The 16833-nt window shown below is 41.5% G+C and overlaps 1 protein-coding gene across 1 annotated transcript in view; it reads right to left on the bottom strand.

Moving 5' to 3' along the window:
• Positions 1–10944, bottom strand: part of DARS1 (aspartyl-tRNA synthetase 1) — a 36322-nt gene extending 25378 nt beyond the window's left edge. Inside the window, exons 1-4 of the mRNA XM_074547897.1 lie at positions 10738–10944; positions 9688–9745; positions 4900–4992; positions 92–194 (exon numbers count right to left, since the gene is read on the bottom strand). Of these exons, the coding sequence (XP_074403998.1) occupies positions 92–194; positions 4900–4992; positions 9688–9745; positions 10738–10809 (326 nt within the window). The 5' untranslated portion in view covers positions 10810–10944. The remainder of the gene's footprint in view (positions 1–91; positions 195–4899; positions 4993–9687; positions 9746–10737) is intronic.
• Between the last annotated feature and the right edge of the window lie 5889 nt (positions 10945–16833).

Here is a 16833-nt window from a genome sequence, read left to right as displayed (position 1 = left end):
TGATGTTAATGTGTGAAAATGGTCCCAACCCCTGGGAGTCCTGGTTCCCACCATTGTTTACTCTGACAACAGGATATAATTGCTTACTTACTTGGCAGCAAACTTTACCATCTGCTTGCTTGCATGCTGTCCCACAGCCACCAGAGCCTGGATATTAAACTGCTGCTGACGCAGGACTAAGAAGCACTGCTTCCCTGAATACAAAGAGAAACAACACAGGTGTATTAAGGACAAGTTACTCGAGGGCTTTGGCAATGAGAAAAAACTCTTTACTACTTAAATATAAACTGAGCTTTTAAGACTGTGCATCTCTCTCTCTCTCATTCATCACTGCCCCCCCTCCACAAAGCTGCTTCAAACTCCTCAGCTGTGCATGTACACACAAACACAAACATTGAGATAAATTAAATAATTGTGCCTTACATCTATAAACATTTGAAAGGTCCTTTTCTAAAAATAACAGTAAGCCTTCCAAGACAAAGAATATTTAAACAAAAGAAAAGCAACAAATCATAACTTTTAAAGTAACTTTTCCTTCAACTGCAAGAAATACATCATACTTTTCCTTGTTTCTTTGCTCACAACTACCTCAAGTCTAAATTATTTCTAAAGAGGTTTTTTCTCATCTTCTCAAATCAAAGCTGTAGAGTTCACAAAGCTGCTCTGAGAGAAATGGGCTTGATTTTGCACCACAAGGACTAAACTAACAATGTTCATTCTATAATACACCACACATTCAGAATGAAGGGGAACAAAAGGAGTATTGATTCTAGTGAATGACAAGAACTTAAAAGACCCAATTAAAAATTCCTGTAAGAGCAATTTATTCATGAACAGCTTAGGGAAAAAGAAGTTAATAGGAATTAATAATAATATACAAAGAACACAGTGCATTTTGTTGACTTTTAAAATGGGTATTTCCAAGTCAACAAAGATCTTTCTAATCTGTTTAGCTGACAGTTACAATCATTTCATACTTCTTCTCACATCTCTAATAATCATTTATTCCTTAACTTAGTTTTAAGGAAATATGGTCATTTTTAAAAGAAACTTTTAAAAGCTTCTTTCTAGAGAGAAATTAACAACAAATGTTTCACTGGTGTACCAGTATCTGGTAAGGGCACTGGTATCAGTATCAGTAATTCAAGAGTATCAGAAAATAAATGCAGAACCCTTGAACACAATCTCATGGAAATAAAAGCAAACATACAAAGCTAGTACAAAATATTATTAAATATTAATTATATTTATTGGAAATAACCAATCTTGTCCTATGACAAAAATGCAACAAGATTAATGACATATTTTCAGAAAACAGAGCACAACTATTTCTGTATTCCAGAGGCTGCAATATCCAATATGATACAGATGCACGTATTTCTTGCAGGCAAACATTAAATAATAAATTTAAATTAGAAAAATACAGGCTGTGTTTCAGATCCAGCAAGTCAACAAAGAAAGTACAACATGATATGCAGAGTTTCTTTAGATAAGGGAGTCATATCTCACATCTTTGACATCTCAGTGTTTCTTACAGTGTGGTTGGATTCAGTATTTCCTAGGAGATAGTATTTGTCTCATGATTTGAATCACAAACAATTTAGCAAAATACAATCAAAGTTTCAGCACTGTTGAAGAAAAAGATGCACAGCTGAAGGCAGCTAGGATGTAACTCAACTCTAAGAGAGGGAAATAATGAAACAACCTGCTACCACACAATAGCTGGGGCTGGAAGGGACCTTTAAGGGCCACCCAGTCCAATCCCCTGCAACAAACAGGGACATCCTCACCCAGACCAGCTTGCTCAGATCCTCATCCAAAAGTCTGGTGGTTGTACTTAATCCCAAACACTGCGAGTCTGATGAATATCTGCATTCTGAAAGCACTCAAATGTCTTTGCTGTGAGTAACAGGAGCTGTTTCCATGAAGGAAGAGGATGTTTTGCAGAAGGCAACCAACTTCTAATCACACAGAAGATAAGTGATCAAACGGACCTCACTCACAGGGCTGGCTAAAATATCCCAGGCACAAAGATTAAAAGAGGGAAGAGAACTTTTCCTGGGAGAGCTGAAGGCATTCAAAATAAAGTATCAAAAAGACCAGGCATAATCAAATCTGGCTCATGCTTAGAAGCCTTTCCAGATCAAGAGATGCAAAAAAGGAAGCATTTGAGCAAGAAAAAAATTGGACAATGGGATCTTCTCTATGTGTTTCAAAATACTTCTGTGGTGTTTAGGTAAAAAGTATAGCACCAAATTTACTCACTTGCAACAGTAAACTACTCTAAGCTCCTACTATAAAAACAATACCATGTCTCACAAGAATGCTTAAAAGACAGAAAGTTTTAAAATAAATTTTTACCATCTGACATGGTGAAATTAATAGAATGTTCAGACACTGAACAAATAGGACAATTCCATCAAAAATAAGCACATCAACCAAGCAGTAATCCACCATCTGTGTTGGATGAAAGTACCAAATCACACAAGCCCTTATGAAAGAAAAGGATATAAGGAAGTAACATGTACAAAGAGTAAAAAAATGTTGGTTATATAAATTAAATGATGGTTACATACATTTGCCAGCAAAGAGAAGACTTTAAATGGTTTATTATAAAATCTGGCCCAATCTTTAAATTGCTCTTGGTGGAATTCTTATTTTCAGATGTTTCATAGACCTTTGGATTAATAACCCAAAATCTATTTTCAGGTCTAACATTCTGCACAAGCCCAGCTGCCTGGCCAAACCCAGACCAAATTCCCAAGGGCTTTTCAATGATAAATGTGATCAGTAGATTAGGCTGGCTTTAAAATAAGGCCAGAAATAACATTTATTCAATCCATGATACAAACCACAGGGCCCTGTGCACTTTAATTTTAGTACAACCCACAGAAATTCCCAGCACCCCATTCTTTACACATCCTTCAGTTCATTTCCATCAGACTCTATGAGTGACTTGCTATAGGAGACAGCTGGAATCTGCAGTTATTCCCATTAATTTTTTTTGGTTTATTGGTCAGGACCAGACAGGGTTAAATAAAGGCTACACTGGTTATTTAGGAGTCAAATTCAAGTTTCTGAGAAAAACTAAAGCTTGTTTTTGTGAAAGATTTTCCTGTTTCCTGCAAGGCTTTCCTTTCCACAGTGGTAGGAATAGTGCCATGTTGTGTGTGGGAAAGGCTAATATTACTTTTTACTCTTAAACATTTGCTTTTCTTGTAAGATTCTTTCCCCAAAGCTTAAGTAAACAAGCATATGGCATTCCCTAGCAGCACTCCCTGAATGTCAGAATTGTTCTGTGGTGTCAGACCAAGAGGAAACAACAGACTGATTTATATCAATAAATTCAGATCATTCATGCTCATGATCAATTCCTTTTGCTTTCATTCTTCAGGTTGTGTTAAAGAGATTTGAAAATAAGCACTGTTGTTTCATCAAAAACAAAAGTAAAGGATTACAACAGCTTCTTTCAAGTTCATATTGCCCTGTTACAGAGATATTACTGTGTTTGATGTAAATGTATCCATCATACAAGATCCAACATATCAATGTATTACAGAGAGCAATCAACAACCACAGAACTTTGCACTGCTTTCAAGGTCTGCACAGATACCTGCTTCTAATATCCTGAATTCTGTTAACAGCCTGAACTCTTCCCACAATTGAAAAAAAAAAGCCATAAGGATACTCTAATTTATATACTGATAGCAACAACAGTAACATTAGATCAGATGGAGTGCCTTCTGTCTGAACAACTTCATGATGTAATGACCAAGGCTTTCACAGCTTTTGGAGCTGACAATTTCTTTAATTAACTGAGAGATTTCCATTACAAAATTACTGAGGAAATCACAGAGGACTGTTTAAGTTTGAAGATTCTAACACAAATGAAAATGCATCATGTGTATATGTTGTAACACAGTTCCTTATTTTAACTGACTGCAGCACAGACACTCATTAAGAGGGGATGTTTTAAGAAAATGAATTCTCAAAAAGAGAAATGAATCTGGTATCTCTGGTGATATTCTGTACTGGATTCTCGCCCCTAATTTGCATCATTCCCAATTTTAAGACTACTGTTAAGTTTCTTCATACCTTTTTTTTTTTTTCAATTCTTGGAAAGACAAGTTATTATATCTACAGAGCTGCCAAACCTAACTGAAACCAGCACAACAGTTGTCAGCATCTGATGCCAACTGCAAAGGCCAAAGCCTATTGAAGTTTGCATATGGCAACCTGGTCTCCAGAGGGAACTTGTGATTCCAGGGAAGAAATATGGCTGTCAGACAGCCAAGGGTGACAGCCCCCACTGCTGAGGATCCACAAAAGGGTTTCCCTTTTGTCTTGCTAAAGAAAGATGATGCTTCTTATTTGAAGTCCAAATTGATATAATTAGATACAGGTAATCGAAAGTAAGAACTCTGAAATTTTAACAGATTTTTGTTTCCTGGCAGAGAAAAGGTGTGGTGAAAATATACACGTGCAGCAAAAGAAATATGACCTGTCTGACAACAGATACATTCACAATACAAGTATGCTTTACTGTAGAAGCTTAGAAGTGTTTCATCTCACAATAATTAACACCTTTAGGAGGATTATGACATTTTAAAATTACTATTATTTACAATTGTCCATAGATCATTTAGCAATACAGTAAAAAAAAAAAATCACTTTAACTACAATAATTGATTTCTACACAGCTAAAACCAAAATCTTCTCTTCCCTCTTGGGAAAAAAGAGAAAAGAATCAGTCAAAGTAACATTGAAGCAACCCTGAATAACCAGGTGGCAGTTTTCTTGAATGTAAGACATAAGCTACAGGTCATGAAACCAAAACAAACATTAAGGTTGTACTAATGCAATGAGGAAATAAAACCAGAAACCCTGGAGGCCTCTCACCTTTAGCTCTGCTGGTGTGAATTCTGCCACGAACCCAAACCTCTTTATCAGCCTTCTCCACTGTCAAGTCTTTGATGCGAACCAGAACTCGATCTGAATTACAGAAAACAACACACACCTTAAACCAGTTCCTCACTTCAAACTCCAAATGCACTTTCTATCATTGCTATTGATAAAATTGATAATAAATCCAAAACATTGGGTTTTGTATCAACAGCATAACTGACTTACTGAAAACACACAGAATCCCATTTCCCTTTTTAGTGACTTGTTCTTCATGCAGTAGCTTTAAACTGTTCATTTGTGGCTTGCACAGCAGGGTCAAACTGCACTTCACCAACAGCAAGGCTCACTGCAGCTCACGGATGGCAGAACCCAGCATGACTAAACTGGTTCTGATAGCACTTCACTGTGCTACCTGCACTTAGTGTGAGCCTGTGCTGCCTAAGGGATGTGTGCCCTGCTGCCCTGGGCAGGGGCAGAGCTGCACAGGGAACCCAGCCAAACAAAGGCTCAGAGGGGACAGGACTACTCTCTGTGTCTATCTTACACAAGTAGCATGAATATAACTGTAAAGTAACTATTATTGAAAATAAAGAACAGAAAGAAACCACAAATAAATGTGCACTATCAATTTAAAAATACTTACTTTGATTAAAACATTTTGGAGCAATTAGAGTATTACTGTATAAAATGGCTAACATCCATTTTAAGAAAATCTCTTTGACAACCTGATCAAGCACTCTCATCACTGTCAGAGCCAAGACTTGATCAGAAGAACCCTTCAAATCCAATGTAGCTGCAAATCTAGATAACAACAGGAATTGCATGGCTTGGAAAGCAAAGATTTTGGATAGAAAAGGGAAGAAAAAGTTATCAAGGAAAATATCTCTAAATAAATCAGGACTAAAAATTTTATACAACCATTACATCCTAATAACATGCTAGGTGCATGCTGGTATTCCTGGCATGATTCTTTCCTCACAAACTTCTCCCTTGTTTCAAAATAACATGAAATTTGCTAAGACACACTGTAGACTTTTCCTGACAGAACTTTTCTTAAGTTTTGGAAAAAAACCCAACAACTTTTGCCTGCTCCAGATTTCCATCTGCTGCTCTGGACTCCTTCCTTCTGTCTCTGAATACCAGTCACAGCTTGCCCTGCAAGCCTATTATTCTGCACTGGGGATTTTAGGGGATTGAAAACTGTTATTAGCTTATGTCAGGGCAATGCAGTTCTTTCTTCACACACACATATCAAATCCAGAACAGAATGGAGGTGCACAGAGAAATGTGACAGGAAATGGACTCAAATATGTTCATACAGTGTGTATGTGTGAGTGTGTGTGGGGCTGCTGGGGAAGGGAGAAATGGGAATAAAGATGTTATCATTTGCCAGCAATTTCTGATATTCAAACTTTGTGTAGAACTATAGGAAACATTCAACCATCACAATCCACACCCTTCATATTTCTAAGAGTTTGATTAATTCAGGCAGTGAAAATTACCTCAGTCAACTTGAAACTGTATTGTTACAAAGTTAAAACATTTTCTAGGCAAAACCATAAAGACAGAATGAGGTGTTACACCTTTCATGGATCCTCAGTGTTTCATGAACCATCTGCATTAGATAAATATTTTTTAAAGTCTTCTGGACACCTAACAGTCCATATTTCACTAAGGGTAAACAAGACATATTAAACACTAGAATTGTTACATGGATGAGGCTGGGAGGAGTCTCTGGAACTCCTCCCACCCAGGGTGGCACAGAGCCAGCTGTCCAAGATAATGGTCTGATGTTTTTTTAGTATTCTCAAGAAGGGAAACTCTTCCTGAGCAACCTGTGCCAAACCCTGGTCACCCTCACAAGAAAAAAAACCCTCCTGATGTTCATTGTGCCCATTGCCTCTGTTCCTGTCACTGTGCCCCACTGCAATGAGCTGGATGTAGCAACTAAGCCACTTTGCTTCCTCCCTCTGACACTTCTCAAATCCAGTTCTTTTTTCCCTTAATGTACAGCCCAATCTCTTCTTTTTCTCTCAGAACTCCAACCTCTTCTAAACATAGGAGGAGAGGATAAAAGTAAAAAAAAACTGTGTGGGATACATAAAATAAACACTTTTTCACCTCCAGACCCCAATCCCTGCCTGTCACATCAACCTGTTTACTAAGATAATTTATCCTGCATCATGGAATTTAGAACACTAGGATCAATATTTGTGCTGTCTCTGTGTAGTGCCAGCATCTTCAAAGTACTGGAAAAATCTGAAAAAGAGAAGGCAAGTTTGACATAAAAACCTGAAAATCAAAAGCAGTATTAGATGAAAGCAGCTTCCAGGGAGGGGATGTGAGATAATGGGTCTAAAGGGAGAAAAAAGGAATGGCCAAAAATGGAGTTTTACCAGCAAACATAGCCTCAAGCTAGCAGGAAGGACTTAAAGACCTGAATGACAGGAGGCAACAACATCAGATAGCCAGGGCAGCCAACATAAGTAGAAGAAAAACTTAAGTGGGCCAAGAAAGAAGGCACAGGTGTGTGTGAGCTCAACACAGCAAGGTGGAGAAACAAAGTTATGAACCTGACAAAGTTTTGATTTGCCTGGAGAGGAACAAGAATCCAGCAGCATGGCAAAAGGACAATAAGCTTACTCCTTGGAAAGGCAGAGTAACTTGCTCTGATCCCTGTAAGCTGGGTGAGTACCCAGTCCAGCCAGTGGGTACAGTGCAGTAACTGCAGTGAGCAGAACAGCACCACTCCTGCAGCCCCCTGAGCTGGCAGCCAGGGCTGTGCTGGGCTGGCTCTGCTCACAGACGCTGGGTGGGCTGCACACCCCGGACCACCATGGGCTACTCTGATCCAGGAATGGCAGGCAGACTCCAGAGCCTTCACACAGACCACAGAAACAAAATGAACACACTGCAGATGGATGGGAACACACCTATCTGTGCTTCTCCACCACTCCCTGTCTCAAGCAGCAGCTCCTCCAAGACACCCAAGGCAAGCAGAACACTTTGGGGAGCTACTGATGACAATATCTCACCCTCCTGTGAGCCCTTTGGCAAGAGCTCTCCCTGGCAGGAACTACTGAACCTGAAAATAAAAGTGCATTAGTCTCAAGGAAGAGGCTAGGCTGATCTTCAGCTTGTTTGTTGTACACATTTTGTTCTTTATCATTACCTAATTTTGGTGTTCTGGATCACCACTTTCTAAAATTACAGAACAGCAAGAGTGCCACAGATTGCATTTTAAGCCAAATGGAAAACTCACTCAACATTGTCCATACACTGAAAAGTTTTTTTAAACAAGGATGAAAGGTCAAGGGGACAACACACCTAAATATGACACTCAGCCTTTTTCATATGACTTCCTTTAGCCTTCACCATTTTCCTTCTCAACATACATTTTTCTCCAGTACTTTTGAGTGTTTCTTTTGAATATGAGACAGTTGGCATTTCTCCATGAAAGCAGGACTTGATCTGCCATCTCAATCTGCCAGCTCAGGTCCCCCACACAGTTGTTTGCTCTGGGATGCAAACCCAGGAGAGGAAACAGAGCTGGGCTGCTTCCAAAGTGATTTCAACTCCAGCTCCCTTTCTCTGGCAGCTAGAATGGATTTTATTCAACAATCACTGCTAATGCAGTCTCTGCTGATTTGCTTGTCCCATTACATTCCTGGTATAAAACTCCCCTTCAGCTGTTTTCAACCTATGAGTGCTCTTGTGACTGCTTCTCTTCCCTGCATTCTGCATTTCCCCTCCTAAAGGGGCATCAACCAAAACAACCACTCAAAGGAGAAAGAAAAATCACCTAATCACAGATGATGTTACTGGTTTACATTTTACTATGAGGAAGTTACAAGAAGTCAGTCTGTTCCTTTCCCCCATTACCATTTCATGCACTGAATTTAATCCAAAGATTAATATTCCTTGAGATATTGACCTGGGAGATTGTTCTCTAGTCACTAAGTTTTCCTGAATCCCAATTCCCCATCAGGAAAAAATCAGGATTTCCTGAATTCAGAGTGGTATGGCTGAAAAAACCCATAAATATTAATATCCAATATTAATGGATTTGGTGCCCACATACAGGAGAAATGGCAGGCTGCATAAGCAGACACATCATACTCAGAGAGCACTGCTGTAATCAGTCACAGCAGAACTTACTCCAAATGCAGAAAAAACCTGACATCTCAGCACTCAGTACATTATAATTAACAATAATTTTAAAAATAGTCTGCAGTGATGGACAGGCACAAAACTGACAAACTGTTTAAGGCACAGTCCAGGCAAGGGCAAAGACTGAGACTCCTCCTAATCCACAATTGAGCTCCAATATTCAACCAAATTTAATGATTTTTTTTCTTCCCTCCAATCTCAATTTCCTGCTCCAACTCATGTCCATGACCTCCAGTCCAATTACCACCTTCAAAGCCTGGCCTTATCTTCCCTACACCCTCCCATTAAACAGATTTAAGCTGTGAGATTACACAGCTTCCTGTTCTCCAGGCTGAAGAAGCTCAGTTCCCTCAGCAGCTGTGCTCCAGCCCCCTGGTAGCTCTCCACTGGGCTGTTACAAAATGTTAATGCCTTCCTTGCACAGGGGAGCCCAAAACTGGACATGGCACTCCCAGTGTCTCACAAGTGCCAAATGTATCCCAATAAAGGGTGGGATTTGAATGAAAAAGGTTGGTAAATGATTTCTCAAAGGACTGATGATGTTTGGTAGGTAACTTCTTTTTTCTTTCCCACCCTCTCTCTTGCAAAAACTTTTTTTATTTTTCAACTGACCTGGTTTCTCTTGGGATTGTATCATTGATGACACTCCATATCTTTCCTTAGCATAATCCTAGAATGGAGGCGAGAAACATATATCAAAGAAGCACACACCACAAAAACTAACATCATCACAGAATTAACTGAAGGAACACAAAATAATTAGCAATAATATTTTAAAAAATGCAGTTTGGACACATAAGAGATACACAAAGGAGAGAAGACAATTGTGCCCTCGATGGAAAAAAATAATTCCAGCAAAAGTAACCATGCATGCCAATCATTGCCTGTTACACAGAGAGTTAGTGTGATTATCTCTACAAAGAGCCTACTGCTCAAAAAATATTTGAGTTTTATGTTAGAGAGATTAAATATTCCTTCCCATATTCAGGCACACTGAATTGTCAGAGGCCAGAGGAGCTGAACTGCTAACAAATCTGCCAGGTAAGGCATAGAGGAAGAAAATTTCCATTAAAACACCACCATTCCGGTTTCCCATTCATTTCCAAACAAAACCCCTTGGTTTATTCATTTTATTCTATTCAACACATGAACAAAAGTTCCCACTAAACACTTTATTTGGGGAGGGTCTTTGCTTGTCTGCTTTTGATGAATTGTGGCCTATTTGTAACTTTAGGGGAGCCACCAATACTTGGAATTCCTTATCGCTGATGCAACAATAAGCACAAATTACTTCATAACAAAATGAACTGACGCTCGTTGCTAGTACTTTTCTTTCTGAAGAAGCACGAGGCTACAGCTTTTCAGCACTGCTCTGTGATCTTCACGACAAGGCAGAAGCACCTGCCAGGCCAGCAGGAGCCCCTGCAGAAACCTCCGGCTGGGGAGGAGCAGCCCAGGTGTTTCTGGGGGTTTCAGAGCTCTTCAGGGAATCACATCCTGGGCCCGGCGAGGGGGTGCGGGGGGACAGGCAGGGTAAAGCCAAAGGCAGCTGTGCCCCCGGGCTCGGCCAAACCGGGGCTCGGCCAAACCCGGCCTGGGCCCAGCCCCCCCACCCCGGGGAGCCTCAACAGCGCACCCGCCGCGTTCCCTGCGGAGACCCACATCAGCCGCCGAGGAGTCGTCGTTCTCCGGGCGGCGGTCCTGGCCCTGCCCGCGGCCGGCGGCGCTCGGCATCCTGCGGCTGCGGGTGCGGCCCTCACGGCCCCTCAGGGTCCCTCACGGTCTCTCACGGCACAGCCCCGCGCACGCCACGCCGCTTCCGCGCGCCCGGCTCTCGCGAGAGCGCCGCGCCTGCCCCTGCCCCGCCCGGCACCGCCCGAGCGTATCGCGAGAGCTGCCCCCAGCACGCGCTGCCCGCGGTGCCCTCAGGGGGGGCTGAGGGCGGGGCTGTGTTCCCCTCAGAACTGTCCCTGGTCTGCCAGCGGGGTTGCTCCCCTCAGAGCCGGCCCTGCCCTGCCCTGCCCTGCCAGTGGGGCCGTTCCTCTCAGTGCTGTCCCTGCCCTGCCAGCGGGGCTGTGTTCCCCTCAGAGCCGGCCCTGCCCTGCCAGCGGAGCTGTGTTCCCCTCAGATCCGTCCCTTCAGGGGGCCGCCGCTATCCCGGCGAGTGTCGGTGCTGCCAATCCCGCGCTGATGATGCCGAGGCGAATGCTGCTGGGCTGGGCAGGGCTAAGGCAGGGTGGGTTTGGTCCTCGCTCGCCCTGCTCCACAGTCCATCACATTGTGGCCAGAGGTAACATCAGAGAATCACAGAATTGTTTGGGTTGAAAGGGATCTCTGGATATTACTCAGTCCAACCCCCTGACAGTGCAGGGTTACCTGGAAGGTGTCCAGGTGGGTTTAGGATGTCTCCAGAGAGGGAGACTCCACAACCTCCCTGGGCTCCAGTTCCAGTGCTCTGCCACCCTCATCGTAAAGTCCTTCCTTGTCTGCACATGAAACTTTCTTTTTTTAGTTCATGGCCAGTTCTCCTTATCCTGCTGCTGGGCATCACGGAAAAGAGTCTGGCACCATTCTCTTGGCACCCACCTTGAAGATATTTGTCTGCATATAAATAAACGTGTTGGACTGTGAGGTGGCCAGCTAATGAGCGTGGAGCCAAATCAAAATGCACTTTTGTTCTATTAGCCCAGCAAACGTGGCTTCCCAGTGCTTATCCTGGTAGCAGTTCTGAGCTCTTGCCCAATCACCCTGTTTATAAATAGCTGTTTATTAGTTAGCCACAAGTAGTTCTGGTAGTTTTGAGAGGATGAGCAATAGTGCAAATGCAGGTGTTTCCCTCCAGCTGGGTGCTTGCTTGAAGCAATGCTACAGTTCTGAGCCAGGGCTGGCTGCAGGTGCCCGCTTTGAAATGACAGAAATCAAAGCTGGAGGCAGCTGGCGAATCTATAGATTGTTTATTTTGTGCAGGGCGAGAAAGAGTTAGCGGTCCTGATTTAAATTCTAGTTTTGAATTTTCACATTTGACTAACTAATCCCTTTTGCGGTATCGATTAGAGTTCTTCATTTCCTGTCCTACACTTGTTTATTTTGCAGCATTTTGTACTGTACTGGTTCAACATCTCTTCTCGTGGGAATCCCCTTGCCAAGTTCCCCTTCTGCCTCTGTCTCAGAGAATTAACACTTCACCGTGAGACCACATAGCTTTCACAAAACCCTTTCTTCTCATGCACTGTTGAAAAGAATTAAGATTCAATGACAGAGAAGGCAAATCACTGTCAGTTTTCATTCCTCACCACAAGAAACGGAGTTCTGACGGTGGGGTACTGTGTATTGTGTTAAATGCTAGGGTAACAGTAACAAAGCATGTGGATTTCTCTGTGTCAGTTGTGTCTCCTGTTACCTGTCACGTAGAGCCGCTGCTCAACCTGAACCTGAGCTAACAGACAGATGCAAATCTTGTGCCTCACCACGGAGCAGGCGGTACCACCTGCACAGCGCGGTGCTCTGTAATTCTTGGCATTTCACCGACTTTGCTGTGAAATTCAATCAAAAGAAACCAGCCCTGTAACCCTTATTTCTGTGCTGGGAGCCTTCCAATGGTGACTAGCATGAATAGTTCCTCTGGGGTAAATAACCTGAAGGTGGTTCTGAAGGAAAAAACCCTTTCAATATAATGAGGGCGTTAACTGAAAACAAAGTATGGCCTTTTAAAGGGCACTGTGGCTAATTATTCCATTGCCAAACTTCCAGAAAAAGCATTTTGCGAGTTCATGCTCTCAGGTCGTTTGTCCAGGATCCCTTTGTCTTGCAGTGTGGAAATAGGTTTTTTGAGCAAAAATCTGTATTGCACTGAAAATAGAAAACCAGAAAAATGAAATTAAGAATATTTTAGTATGCGGTTAAATAAAATTCTCAAAATTCTGCACTTAGCTTGGATCTGCAGCAGAAATTAGTTTTCCATCTCAGTGAATTGATCAGGAATGCTCTGTGAGGAGCACACACCATCCCGGGCAGGCGATGCCGCTCACCTGCCGCACCCTCTGTTGGGCGGCGCTGGCACCGCCAGCCCGCGCTGGGGCAGCCCCTGGGTGAGCGAACCTGGGCGCGATCCGTGCCCGCACAGCCGGAGCCAGAGCTGTCCCCAGGGACCCGGCCCGGGATTAGCACATGGAAATGACATCACCCACAGCCAATGGCGGGGCCCCGAGGGTGCAGCTGGATGGAGGCCATCCTCCACTTAAGTAACGAGACATGACATACCATGTGCTAATGCTAAATAATTTATCCCTCAGGCATATAGTGAATTGCACAGCCAAGCTGAGGCCTGGTCAACAGTTTGTAGTTTAAATTAAAATTGGCTTTCCCATCTTCAAGGGAGGGAGGGGGTTGTCAACTGTTGTGATGAAAAGTGGAATGCAGAAAATCTCTTTTTTTTTTTTCTCTTCGCTTCACTTCTTTTGCCTGTTACAATTTGATCTTATAAAAACACTTTTCAGTGATTTTGGAGGTGTATCAAACATATCTCTATTATATGAAGGAAATCATAGAGGAAGGTTTAAGATGTTGGGAATAATTATTTTTGATATATCCTCAAAACTTAGGCATTAGCACCTGTAATATCATAAACCAAAACTATTCCAAGATTTAGTTATGTGTGTTTCAAGTTACAAATGGTATGTGGGTGTTTCCACAGCAGAGCCATAAATTAGTCTCGTTAGGAATCCAGAGGCAGTTGCTGCTGCTCAGGCTGAGGCCCAGCCTGTGTCAGGATGCTGGAGCCAGAGCACACAGAGGTGGGTGTGATGTTAAACCACAGCTGATGCCTGCTGAAACTGAAGCCTTTCCAACTTGGCCAAACCTTTGACATTTGTTAAAATGTTTAGCTGATTTTACTTAAATATGCTAAACAGCATTTCCACTGAAACCACAAGAAGCTAAAAAGTAGTCAGCACTTTCCATAACCTGTCCTCACACAGCATCTTACAAAAATGGTGCCTCAGATATTCTTTAATCTTCCAGTATACTATTGGCAAGGAAATCAGAAGTTGCAAATATACACAATGTTGTTGGGGAGGAGATATGAATCACCTTTAAATTAATTTAGGAGATAAAATTAAAGCAACCTCTGCCCTGTGGAATAAATCAGAACATATTTACCTAGTCTCTACTTGTTTGGCAAGTTAAAACCTAGAGAGCATGAAGTGGTACAGAGATAAAAAGATCATATGGGGAAAAAATACAAAACAAATTGGTAGTGTCTCTGAAAGGTCTTCAGGGAATTCAGCTTTATTGCCACAATAGCACACTTTTTTGTGTGCAATTACTTGTTGTCATGGAAATGGATTTTGAAGATTTCTCCTATTTTGGATGCTGCAAAGCATGCTTAATTTAATTAAGAGGTTGTCTTTGATTTTTTCCTTTCCATATTTGTTTATTTATCTAGGTTCTTGTATGATTGTCAGGCCAGTATCCAAATTTGCCTTAGATAACACAAAGACAAAAAATATGCCACAGAAGAAAAAAAAAATGCAGGAGCAGCTAAAATATTAATATATTATTTCTTTTGTAGGTTATATAAGTTCACAGTGTGCCTTCTGTGATGGGGAAAGCTCTTCTATTAATAATTTTAACCTTGGCAGAAGTGTATTTTTGTAATTGATCATTCTCTTTCTGCTGAAACATTTGTACAATGGATAACAAAGCCTTTGCATCTAGATCCAAGTAGGAACAGAATTTGGCAAATCTAATTCCTTCCTGGATTTTCGCAGCTCTACTTCCTTTAGGAAGTTTTTAGTCAATGGGAAACAAAGGCTTATTGAAAGGATTAAAGTTGCAACTATTCTCTTTGTTTTAGAGCTTCAGTCACGGTTTTCCTCTAGTAAACAACATTTGCAATTAATAAAACTTCTAAAAAAACAGGAACTTTGGGGAAGTACGTGCTTATGATAAGCAGCAGGATTTCTTTTGACAGAACTCTATACAAAGGTGTAGTCTTTTTAAGTTCAGACAATGATAACAATTGAGTTTCTCAAAGAATTTTGGAAGTGTTCCTTCAGATAAACACAAGACAACATGCTCTGCAGCCAGGGATGGATAATGCATTTAAACAGGAGATATCTTGTCCACAGTTTTTGTGTCCCAAAATGATTTGAAATAGCTGCAAAAAGCTCACATTTCATATCATGCATAAACCCAGGAGTCATGTCTTACATGATGAAATATCTGTGTTCATTGAACATAGAGTGCTGCATATATTGATGAGCTATTGTCATTAAATAAGATTGTTAATTAACAATGAATTGTTCATTATTTCCATTAATATGGCGCTTGAAAAAGGCATTTGGATAGCAGTTATCCAAGCATGAACAATTTATGGATTATTTAATCTTTATAATTTACTTTTTACTCTTTTTTATGTCATGAAATACACACATTTTCGTGTTTATGTCTGCTGTGTTTCTCTTGCTTGCTTTGTGTGTTTGCTGCCAAGGAATTCTGTCCTGCCGGGGGGAAACTGAGGGAAGCACGGTAAGTTTGGTGCTGGCCCTCCCTGGAGGGCAGTGTGGAGCTGCCAGATGAGTGGGACTGGCTGGCACAGGAGATTTTTCATGAACAGCTCAGCTATTGTTCTCACCCAAGTGTCCAGTTCTTTTTCTGGGGTGGCTGATGTCCAAAGGGTGCTGGAAACAGCAAAGTGGAGCATAAAGGGACTGCAGTTCTGGCTTGGCCCTTAAGTGCAAGGACATTGTTCTTTCCTACATGACATTTCTCATTGACAGAAACCATCTGAAGCCATTGTCCTTCTGATAATTTTCACACTTTTATCTCACATGCAGGCAGATTTTTTTTTCTTCTACATTTTGTCAGCTAAGTGTTCCATATCCTCGCTAACCTCTAACCCAGAGTCAACTTCTGGTGAAGTTATGAACCTTTAGAAACAGAAAGTTGTGATGGGAATCCTGGCTCAGACAGACTCAGCAGCAGGAACAGTGCTCTGTTATCAGTAGATGTGAGTCAGGCACCAGCACCAAGTCTGATCTTTGAGATTGCCCATCAGAAATGTTCTTTGTTGCTGTCTGAAACAAACAAGAAGCAGAGGCGAGTCATCTGAATTATTAAATGTGTCACAGAGGATGTTAAATGCTGTTTTTGAGCCATTTTCTTAGAGCAATTGTGAAGTATTTTGTAAACAAAGTGTGTTATTGGTCAAGGGTGCTCCGTCAGACGTTCTGCATTTATCCATTGGCTCAGGCTGTGACGGCAGTGACACAGAAGTTTGTAGGTTGGTGGAAATGGACAGACTGATTCCTAGAGGAAATAAGTGTTAGCATGAGAACAACAGCTGAACTGAAATCCCATAAGCCAGGAAGAACAGCTACACAATTACACTAACAGGTGGTTGGTTTCAAAACAAATTTCAAGGTCTGACAGCTCAGTGCACCTGCTTTGGGCTGATTTCTTTTAAGACTTGGTTTTGGCATGAGCCATTGATAAAACCCATAATTCTTTGTGTCTGAGAAAAGTCATCATTAGCCTATAGTGATGATAAACTGCTAAAGCTTTCTAAAAGTTGTACTTAGCCAGAAGGTAATGTGGATCATTCTGCACATTGTCATTAAAGTTCCATTTTTTCAGCTGAGAGTTTTCTCTCTCAGACCTACCAGGCAAACATGACAGACCTCTCCTTCTGTAAGCTGAGATCATTTCATAGATTAGAGTGCTGTGATTTGAATTAGGTAAGGCTTCAGCTTTTGCATT

Source organism: Zonotrichia albicollis, chromosome 10, assembly GCF_047830755.1.
Source record: "Zonotrichia albicollis isolate bZonAlb1 chromosome 10, bZonAlb1.hap1, whole genome shotgun sequence".
Taxonomy (NCBI): domain Eukaryota; kingdom Metazoa; phylum Chordata; class Aves; order Passeriformes; family Passerellidae; genus Zonotrichia; species Zonotrichia albicollis.
The sequence above is the reverse complement of the archived record's forward strand: the minus strand, read 5'-3'. Positions and strand labels throughout refer to the sequence as shown.